Consider the following 12,085-nt stretch of genomic DNA (forward strand, 5'->3'; position numbering starts at 1 on the left):
CGTCGAATCAAAACAAACGTGAAGACTGAACGAGGCTCTTTGATAAAAAGTGACGAGATCAATCAGCAATACGGCTGTCAAGAGCTCCAATCTTGCGATACATGTTCTTGTCCAGACAAAACGATGGGACACATAAAAGTACAGTTGTATTTGTTCAGATGACACATTGTAATAAAACCAAGATGATAGAAAAAATATGACTAATTTCCTTAAAAATAACCCGCTATATATAAGGGTAGAATGATTTTAATTTTAGTTTCGTATAAGCACTTCTCATTTATAATTTGCTATACAAATAAACTGTTTATTTCTTTTCTGGGACGACGTAATATTTTAATAACTTTTTGTTTGTTATAAAATAATTAAGGTAAGCTTTGTTTTAATTTTATTTTATTTCTTTGTCTGAGCTCGTTTCCTTACGAGGGTAAACTACTAAGGAATGGTACCCAATGCATTTTAATTTTAAACATAATACAAACAGCTTGTATATGAGTTTTGAAAGAACCACATCCAACCTCTTTCCGACACGAGCAGAAGGGCCTAGATTGTTTGTGTACATAAGTCAATAGTTGGCTTAGAATAGAATAGAAATATGCTTTATTGTCACTGAAAATTGTACAATTTTATGGACAAAGCTTACACAAATTAAAAAAAAAATAACAATAACAATTAAAATTTACTAAAATTACATAAATCGTCAATATCACAAAATAAAAGATAATAAAATATACAATCCATTGTAAATTTAACTAAATTGTAAATTGCATAATAAAACCTTACGAACTAGTTTACGAATAAGTATAAGTTGCTGCATTTGATACCCAAATATATATAAAATACTTCAGTTGCTTGTACCTTAACGTACTGTAATTTCTTAGTTATTCGTTCGAAGAAACTCTTCACTGAATAATATGGTCTTTTAAATAGATAGGCTTTTGTCAATATACGGAATTTAGGGAATGAAGTTATAGATTTAAGTTACTCAGTGGACGGGATCGGTAAATACACATCAAAGCTTGAATTTCTGATGGAGTAATCATGATTAGGTCTTGCTGGAAAAACATGTAGGTTTTTACGAATTAAACAAACAGTTTCTTCAATATATAAAGAGGGAAGAGGTAAAATCCAGTGATTTTTGAAGTAGCTTCTGCAATGTGTTATTTTACTGAGGCCAAAAAGATACCGTTAACATCAGATTGGGCAGCTATACTAGAAGATAAGCCATATCGAAGATGAGACTCAAACAAAGAAAAATATAATATTTTGGAAAATGCTAAATTGATTTCCTTCGAAATAAATCTTATTGTATAGCATGCTGAGGCTAGTTTCTTACTTAACGTATACGTATTGGGCCGAAATACGAAATTCTGATGAGGCTTATTGGGCTGAAATACGTATAAGCGGATGCGCAAGCGCCCTGTACGTGAAATCAAATCTTAACTGTCTTTTCCTTTTTATTATACAATCGTAAAAAGTACAACACAACTTTGTTAGACCGCTCATAGTAAAATTTCCACGACACGCTCGTACCTATCTTTAATCACGTTGGAAGGTTTAATGGAGTAAGTAAGTGCTATAAATCAACTTTCAATTTCCAATAAACTGTGAAAAAAATTCCGACAAATCGTGAAACATGCCGCGCTAACCGCGATAAATAGACAGTTTTGCCATATTCTAGAAATTATAAACCACAAATATTCAGGGTAAAAACGGAACTCCACATTCAGTGGATTCACATTTTTATATTTTTCCGTTTTTTATTATGTATTTTTATCTCTTTTCGAACGTCACTCCACGTTCTGTCAGATTGCGCCTTTAGGATGGTTTAATATATTTGATCTGTTTTGATACATGATTAGGAAGATACCGTCCAGCTGCTTACGAAACAAATTACTTTTTTTTCAGATACGATCCAGAAAACCCGTTTGTTTGCTACCCTTCTAAATCAGAAATCCACCGCCTCCTGGTAGCTCTTCGCGAGGACCGCTACAGTGATTTTAAAAACTCTCCAGTAGATTTTTGTAACAGAAAACGACCGGCGCACACTATTTTAACCAATATTCATTTTGGTGGTTAATACGATTGGCTAACGTACATATCAAAACTAATAAATTTTGTAGTTATTTAAGATAAATTTATTGTAAGATATTAAAAGACTTAAAAAGATAAAAGGGCACTAGTGGTTTAATTTTTGTATGTTTAGTATAGCTGTTTTAAAAACAGCTTATCTTTTGGAAAACAAAAACTTGAATAGTTAAATTACATTTAATATATTTATTACTTTTTTTTTGGTAATTTTCGGTTCTGTAATTTTTTCCTTACTTTCTCTTAATAAAAGAAAAACCTTCAAAAGCAGAAAAATATATCGCTAATAATAATATTAGGGGATCAGATATATCATGACATTTTAAAACCATTTTATTACCATTCGGTAATAAAAGCTTTTAGACTGTTTTAAAAATTTCATATATACGAACAAATATGCTTTTATTTGAATTATGATAATTCCAGTACAATTTTTAATGATCTCGTTTATTTCTAAAAGCTTTTAGAGATATATATATTTTTCTACAAATTTGTTATGTTATGTATTAAAGATGACCTTGAAGTGCCCTTTTATTTAAAACATTTCTTATTTTACCCTTTATATAACTGATAACATTCTTGTTCGTAAAATCTCTTTAACAATAATTTTATTCTTACTTTGATGATTCTAAAATTATTGAGACTAAAATGAGAAATTGTCAATTATAGAATGAAATATGTGGATATATATTATTTTATGAAAAATTTTGGTGATATTGGTTCATGTATTTATAGCTAGATGACTATTTTAACCTCTAGCGGCCAGATTTAAAGAATACGTTGGGTGCAAAAACAATTTAAATTCCAATTTGGGAATCGTCGACATTTTGTTGTTTTTAATCTGCTGTAATGAACATGGTAACCATTTTGAACACAGCTTTACCATTGGCAAATATTCAAGCAGAATCGAGAAAACTCTGGTATTTTCAACAACTCTGCTTTCTTAATAACAACCAATCGCTTTCTTTCGTTTGGTCCTTTTATCTCTGATCTTTTAAAATTGCGACATTTTAAATCTGTTTTACCATCCAGAATCACCACGTTTTACTACTAAATCCATATTTAATATTATAAACTGATTACATAAAAAAACTAACATACTCAATTATTTTAGAATCAAAATTTTATTCGTCAACTTCTGACGAAAATTCCCATATACAAAATTCCCTTTTCTTACAAGCAATGAATATCCATTTTCGGTATTGACAAGCATTTTAGAAATATTAAGAGACGCAGGTCGATGATACGATGCGCGGTATTGTTGTTCATTTCTATGGCACAAATGCATATTCTGCCAATTGTATGTACACCTGTCTGAATTCTGTTATAAAAAGAAATGAAAAACTGGAATATTTATGTACTCACAAGATAAATATTTTTGCTGAATATAAGTTATGATTTGCGTGTAGATAGTTTAGATATGTATTAAAATAAAGGTTGTGAAATGTTTAAAATATTTTTATGTCATACTAGTTTATTATTGTGTTTTTATTGCTTAGTTACAAACTACATAATAGTATACTTTACGCCCGTGTGGGCATAAACTGCACTTTATGGTCCGCACACGCACGCAGACAAAAAAATTTGATAACTCCTTCTTCTTCTAATGCCGACTCCACTAATGAAGGTTGGCTATAACTAATGCAAATTTGATTGTGTGTTCAACCTGGTCCAGTCGCGAAAGTTTTTCAGCTAGTATATTTGTCGTCTACCAGGACCCCTTTTTTCTTCGATTGAACCCTTCATAATCAGCAACAACAGCTCGTGGTACTCATTTCTAAGTATGTGCCCCAAATATGCTGTCTTTCTACTTTTAATGATGGTTTAAATGGCGACAACTCCTTAATACCATTTATTATTAAAGTTACAAAATATGAAATTAAATTATTATAACTACATAACATTATTTAGTAGAATTCGCATAAAACTGGCAATTCTAAGAAGATTTGGTGATAGATAGATTTGACATTTTCGCTGTTTAGGTTTGACAACCGCAGATGTTCATTTATGATCATATATATAACATCATTACCCTAACGATGATATTACTTACTCTACTATGATAAAGTTTCTGAATTTTTAAAATTATTTAGATTGTGAATACGATAACAAATTAGTATGACATAAAAGTTTGTATGCATCGTGGGCATTAATAGATGTGTGTACCCTCTGGCGACTTACAAACACTCGGGCCTGAGGCTTTCGTGTTTGTAGATAGTCGCCCTCCGGTATAGACATCTATTTAATGCCCTTGGTACATAAATAACTATTTTATATTATATATTATTATATAATATTATATACTATTATGTATAAATGAAAATGTTTTTGAAGTAATCTTTGAACGATTATTTTTAAGTAAAAATTATTTTCCTTTTTTTTTCTCTTAAATTTAAATTAAAAATTTTTTTGTGTCATTTTGCAAAGTTTGCAACGCATTTTTTTGGTTTGGTTTATTGTTTTTCTTTTTCAGTTAACAGTGACAGTTAACTTGATCAAGATTGCCCGTCATATTTAACATTAATGTACTTTTTTAAGAATATTTTTATTGCTTATCATTTAATACAGGGATATAGCTTTTTTCACTTTATAATTTAGTTTTTTTACCCTTGTTTGTGCTTTTAGTAGCTTACGCAATTCTTGACATGTGCTTACACTCTTCTTAATATGTGTGACGATACCATACATAAAAATAAAGCTATCTCTGAATAATAAAAGCAGCTAAATGACGATAACTAAGGGTATTACAACAGTCTCCATCTTAACCTTAGGTTACATCTCCATCTATAGACAAATTCACGAGAGAATTTCAGTACAGTGCTTATGAGAAGCGACGTTGCCGCTTAGGTCGCTAGGCACGTTCATAGTCTGCAGGTGTGATACAGGACCGCGTTGGCCCTCCTGTACGATAACATTAAATCATACAATAAAATACGTCCCACTCGGTAGCTTTCATTTGCTCTGGCTAGGTATCTTGTCCACCGCACGTCTAATTTTTATTGCAGTAACTATATCCCTGGTTTCAGCTAATTCTTTGTACTTACTAAATAATTTAAAGGTATATCGACGATGTCAAAGCCTGATTCCATTTTCTTTTATTGTTATGAAACAATATTCTAATATTCCTCTACGATTCAATATGTACCGTATTTATACCAATAAATATTTAAATACTTGTGTGTTTTCATTGTCAGAGTAGTTGTTATTGTTTATGAACCGAAGACTCTACTTGAGCCATCAATACGTATTTTCAACTAAGGTCAATGTATTAAATGTTAAATATATTTCTCGTTATATTAATAGTAAATTATTTCTATTATAATTTAAGAATATTTTCTGTTTTAATACTTAGGGCTTAAGACCCTACTAAACCATGCTTCTTAGATAAGATGATTGTTAAACAATTTTAACTGTATAATCATCAAAGTTAAAGTTATGTTTTATGTTTCTAACCATGAGGTTAGTAGTATTTTTGTCGATGATCAGACCCATCCCTCCTGTCAAATTGGAGAGTGCAGCGCACATCTCTATGGATATATGAGTCGAACGTGCGAGAAGGTCCTCGTCATCTACTGCTAGTACCATTACTACTCAACATGCTAGTATTTGGGTAGATCTATTAAAAATTGTAATTCAGTGTTCAGATCTTCATCTCTTCTAACTTTTTTAATGGTAGTATTTAAAAGGGAGACCAGAGCACCCCCTGTCTCAGCCTTTTATTTATACTGAATTCTTCAGAGTAGCTATTTTGTCCAATCTTGTCAGTTTGACAGGGATTCCGAAGTGTTACATGCTTCATATACCTTGCTTTGTATAACGCTATCATATCTTTCTCTTTCTCTCCAATAGCGTTATTTCAAGGATCTGACTTAAAAATCTGGGTTGCTGTTAACCAGCCAGGTCTCAATCCGCTTTGATATGCGCCAATAATTTCTTCAGAGTATGGGCTCAGACGTGTGTAAAAGCTGGTCTCCTTTCTTTTGTAGTGGCCACAGCGAACAGATGTTCCATTTATGCTAATTTTTGATGAATGAAACTATCAGGAAAGTTATTAAGTGAACGTGTTTCTTAGGCTTAAGAACATTATTCATTTTTTTATTTGGTGGAAAACAAAGATCACACTAACAAGATTACGTATATAAAAGTACATCAAATACAACCGTGAACTTCCAGAAAATATAACGTCGGGCAGACTCTGGTATTTATCTTCTTCTCATGCATAATACATAACGCTTAAATGAATAACTTATTTTCTCATATTATTCCCATTATTCCCATATATGGGAAATTATTCCGATATTATTTCCAATTTAGAAATGTAGTATCTCTTATTGGATGTTAATGTACTTATTTAAATAAAAAAACCTGCTGAAAATCCATGATATCCAACCCATTTGCACGATGTATTTCCATTATTATTTAGGAAATAACTAAATTATACTAAAATTACATTACTATCTACTTGTGATTTATAAATTTATAAAGAACAGTCAAAAATACATCTATATATTTTTTATACTTTAACAAACTACCATAAATCACGACACAAACTGATAACTTTTTAAGATAGCCCTATTTTTTTCTCTTCTTGTTCTTAATTTAGGACTTAGTTCTATTCATTCTTATAACTAAGTCATAGAAGGCACTTCTATGTCAAGCTATTGTAACATCGTTTTGGATGTCTCTAAGGCGGTCTCGATGTGTTGAATTATTCATATTTTGCAATTTTTGCGAGCCTCTCATCGTCCATTTTACTGATGTGGTTCCTATTCCTACACTTCCTGCGTCTCTGTCTAGCCCTTATAAAGGCATCCTATTTTTTTGGTCCCTAAGGGTGTAACCAGCAATAGATCTGAGCGTTCTTATTTCAGTTTTCTTAGGAAGCTTCTTAGCGGCAGCTGTTTTCGCTCTGGTCTCGATTGCATAGGTCTTTACTGGACTTTCGCAGATCTTATATATTCTTAGTTTCTTTTGATGCTCATGTGCTTGTTTCTCCAGATAATGTGACGTACGTGCCACGATATCATTGTTGCTATGTTAGTCTGTGCCTAAAATTTCTCCTTGAGATTACTGCTACTGGTAATGTTGACTTCTAGATATTTGAAGTTCATCACTTGGTTGTTTAACACTAGTCTACTCTTGGGTTATCTGTTAATTGTGGGTGACTTTGTCTTCTCAATAGAGATAATAAACTGTTCTGAAATGTTTTAAAACCTGTATAATAATCGTTGTAGGTTATCATCATCCTCCGATATATATGTACTTCGTCAACAGCATAGCAGAATATTTTAATTTTTTTATTGCCCATTCTGTAACTTCTTCATGCTGTTAACTTTTTTCATCTTATTTATCACTGAATTGAAGGGAATTATAGTTAGTTAGTTAGTTAGTTAGTTAGTTATAGATAGTTAGCTGATATAATAATATTGTTGGTGTTTATTCCTTTAATGATTGTTCGAATCCCGAGGTCTATATTTCTGGATTTTAATAGTTTCAGGATATCTGCAAATCCTATTCAGTTAAATGCTTTTCTAAGGTTCACGAAGTACATGTAAACAGTTTTGTTGGATTTAATTACCTTTCACGCTACCTGGCGGATAATGAATACCGCATGGACCGACCTGTTTTGTCGGAAGACTTGTTGTTAAGAAAAAATGCAGTTCTTTAGTCAACTTTTGTCCACACTACTTAGACACTACTTCGTTATTACATGTATTCATTAACTGTTTTCTTAGGATGTCTAAGCAAAGTCCATATTTTTTCTGTCTTTCTTCTTCTTCTCATTGCGCCGTCTCCTTTCGAAGGTTGGCGATCCAAATGGCAATTGTAGTTTTGGAAACTGCTGCGCGAAAAATCTCTGCGGATGAGCGGTCGAACCATCTCCTCAGGTCTTTCAGCCACGAGTTCTAGCGTCTTCCCACTGATCTTTTGCACTGTACTTTTCCTTCCAGTATAACTTGAAGTAATTCATATCTTTCGCCTCTCAACACATGGCCCAAGTATTTCATTTTTCTCTCTTTGATTATTCTTAGTAATGGTCTTCCTTATAGATCGTGTTTTGTTAGAGATAGCCCTAGTGGAACGTATAAATTAGATTCCGAGTGACTTTCAACATAAATGAGTTTGTTAAATTCACTGACATACTTCTCACTTTTTTGAATAATATCTACGATATGGTTTTTTAATATTAATGGGCGCTTACGCCCTTCCACTTGACCTAAGAGGTCTATTTTGGCTCGAAATGTACTTACGATACAAGTTGTCTAAAACCAACCAAAAATAATAACTAGCCCGATAACCGCCAGCTAAACTTTTTCCATTGTCTTTTTCAATTTTCATTTTAAAATTATTTTCAAACAGATCTCGAACTCTTTGAATATTCCTAGATTTTACTTAACAAAGATTCTTACATAAAGACGTATATCTACATATAATATGTTGACGTTTGTTAAAATACTACGGGTTCTCCCAGTATAAAAATATAAGATTGGTTGAGACAATCCTCAATCAAAATAACAATATGAGAAACATTGTCAATATTAATTTAATTGAATTTTTATTGCTTGAAAATGCTTTGAGGTCAATAAACATTCTACAACAAATATGCAACTACTTTTTACAAATCTAGTTTTTCATTTCTTATACTGTATCTTTTATTACGAAGTTTTTGTTGTAACTGCTAAATATTTATTGTAAAAGTTAACGTTATTCTAAATCTACCCCCTTTTAAAATTAAGACTGTTAGTTAAGAAAATTGTCTTCTATCAATTATTGTAAACATATTCTAGTTAAATAAATATGTGTGTAATGTGATGAACATTAATAAATGTTGTTTTTGTTTATTAATATTTTATGTGTGTTTTATTAGAGCTGCACGATAAACAAGAAATATTCTGATAGAGAAAGTTGAATAAGTTTAATGTATTTATCATTTTATTAAAATAAATACCTTAACATAATCATGTTCGAGAAAAAGTAAAAAACGAATATACAACAGGCTTATCTCAACTGAATTAGAAGCTGTATAAGACGAAATAAAAAATAAAATTACCCACCTATGAACATATACAAGAAACCAAGGCAATCAATTAACCATGGATAACTAATAAAATCCTTAAAATAATACAAGAAAGAAGAAAGGCCTTTAGCTTAGCTAAAAAGAAAGCTAAGAAAAAACATTAGCTTTGAACTCCCTTGTGATGCGTATACTTGGACGACACGGTCAGTACAGGCGCAGTATATTGCTTAAAAAGAATTCTTTTTAAGCAATATACTGTGGTACAGGACGAAAGTCCGAAAGAAAGATTTTCAGGACATCCCGACATGACGTACCTAGTGTTGCCCAAAATCAGTCTTGGTCTTGCAGTCTTGGTCTTGTTCTTGCGTTTTGGCAAGACCAAGACCAAGACCAAGACAGCCTAATTTTAACAAGACCAAGACCAAGACAGACCGTGCAAGATTTAAGCAAGAACAAGACTAAGCCTGCGAGACTCTTGCGTCTTGCAGTTAGGACTGAGTGTGGTTTTAGCGAGTATAGTAGTTCGGGTATACGCTTAAAGACTCTATGAGACGCAAAAAAATATGTAATAAAAATTTGAAAAACTGGACTTATGCGCATTACAAACAATATCATAAACATACTTACCGAATCAAAATATTCATTAAAAAACACATTTGACACGTGCTCAGAGGTCATAATTACAATGTAAAAATAAAATATTGTGTACATTCTTTTCCATCAGACGACTTCTTCGCTCTGAAATTAATTGTCCATATTTTGAGAATAGCCGCCCTCTAATCATAAAAATAATATTCTTGCTTTGCGACGCCGACAGTAATATCGTATCAATATTTTTTTAAATATGTTACCCTAGCTAATAAAAAATATAATTGTTACGAACACCCACTTAATAATTCAATTTTTTTCCCATTATAATTTAGTCAGGAGGAATCTAAATAAACAAATTTTATCGGCCTAAGACTAAACTGTTTCTGCTGAGTGTGCGATGAGATTATTCGGTTAAACAAAATTTGCTTAAAGAGCGCGGATAAGATTCAAAAGTACCGAGACAAATTAATAACAGATAATGTCGCCTACCGTATAAACAAAATACCGAAGTATTTAGAATAACGAAGTACGGTTTGTTATTAGATACTTAGGGTATTGGATAGTAACGAACATAAGTTAACTAGTAGTATAGTAGTTACTTTTTCGACATCACTTAACTTTATTCCCAATTGAGCTTTCCTTTGAGTCTAATGTATAATAATTATAATTGTTTTTCATCTAATCCTTGTTGTTCCCGGAGTGACAAGTTTACAATTTGACCTGAGGGACAAAGATTCAAATAGTTCTAGTCCAAGTAGTGAACGTTGGAGTTATAGATCTAAAAGACTTAAAAGCAAATTTGATGAGTTTTTCGAAATAACTCATGCATCCCAAATTGCTTTGTGTAAATTGTGCCTACATAGAAAGGTTGAAATGAGAATGATCAACAGAAACACATCAGATTTAAGGAAGCATCTAATATCTTTTCACAAAAAGGAATTACAAATATTTCTTCCCGAAAAACCAAAATTCGGTGAAGATATCACAAGCTTTTTAATTACCTCTAGAAAAAGTGGACATGTAAAAAAATATACTTATTACCTTATTACTAATTACATATAATATGTACCTACTACTTTATTTTGGTAAATTAATGTATTTATTAAGTAGGTATCTCCTTAATTTAAAATAACTTTTTTTGATTATCATTGCTTTTTACCTATTCTTTATTTTTTCAAGTTAGCTTTTTATATAAAAGTAGAGATAAGATTGGTAAAAACATTTATTTTGCTTTAATAAGTGGATTTTAGTTTGTTATCTTATCACCTAAAAAATCTGTGCCCTTGATACATGTATATGGATTTTTTGCCCATCATGTCCATCAATCCCTTTCTAGGCAGATAATGTTCTTTAAAATATAGGCATGCTTATGTCATTAATTTGTTTTTTTTTTGTTTTAACCATGTTTTAGCACATGTAAGCTTAGTAAATGCAAACATTTATTAAGAAACGATTGACTTCCGTGGGGCCTAGTAGATAGCTGAGTTAGTTAGAGCATAGGCACGGATCGCTTAGATCGTCGCTACAAACCACACTCGGTGTCAGTTGTTTAGACATTTATTAATTTGGTTAGTCTTTATTATGGCTATGTTAATTCAAGCTTAAAATGTACTTACTCTGTTACGTTGTTCTAAGATCTAAAGTAACGTTTAATAAATAGCAATAGGCTAATGGGTAACTGCAAAACTTGCAAGACTCTTGCTGCAAGACCAAGACCAAGACCGGGAGTGCAATACCAAGACCAAGACCAAGACCAGGTGTATTGGCGCAAGACCAAGACCAAGACTGTCTAAGTCTCGTCTTGTTCTTGCATTTCGGCAACACTAGACGTACGATTACTAATCCTCTGTTCTAACCGAGCGCGCAATTAGCGCCGTTTCAGTTAATTGTTTAAATGATTGCTATAAGGAATGTCGGTAAACTAATTATGTTGGTACAAAACTACCCTGAACTGAACAGTTTAAGGTATCCGGAATACTTTCAACAATACTCTCCTTGGGACGTACTGTTTCTCTGATATTTGTCGTTTTCTTTGAAATTCCATATTCAGGACATTTAAAATTTGTAAAAGAAATAACTTGTAATCATCTTCGATCAAGTCAGAAAATAGGGTATGAAACGCCCCTGGTGACAATCTCTTCCTATTTGTTTTTCAAATGCAAAATCTGGACTTCCTTTGACTTTTTGCCTTTTCTTCTTCGTCTTTTACTAACATGAAACTTACATTAATTTTTTCCTAACTTCAACAATCAGCTACAACATTCAACAGCAACATTTATAACCATGCATTTTGTCTTTTTTGGGGAAATTAACATCTTCAACTGTCTGGCGGTTGTATTAAATTGGTGCAGCATACGCTGTAAATCATCTTCACTTTGAGAGAGTATTGCG

At 31.9% G+C, this 12,085-nt stretch overlaps 1 protein-coding gene across 1 annotated transcript in view; it reads left to right on the forward strand.

The window, feature by feature from the left end:
- Positions 1–8,799, forward strand: part of LOC140447772 (uncharacterized) — a 297,421-nt gene extending 288,622 nt beyond the window's left edge. Inside the window, exon 4 of the mRNA XM_072540627.1 lies at positions 1,906–8,799. Coding sequence (XP_072396728.1) covers positions 1,906–2,077 — 172 coding nt within the window. The 3' untranslated portion in view covers positions 2,078–8,799. The remainder of the gene's footprint in view (positions 1–1,905) is intronic.
- Positions 8,800–12,085: the final 3,286 nt, after the last annotated feature.

The sequence above is a fragment of the Diabrotica undecimpunctata genome, chromosome 8, assembly GCF_040954645.1.
Source record: "Diabrotica undecimpunctata isolate CICGRU chromosome 8, icDiaUnde3, whole genome shotgun sequence".
NCBI classification, from domain to species: Eukaryota; Metazoa; Arthropoda; class Insecta; order Coleoptera; family Chrysomelidae; genus Diabrotica; species Diabrotica undecimpunctata.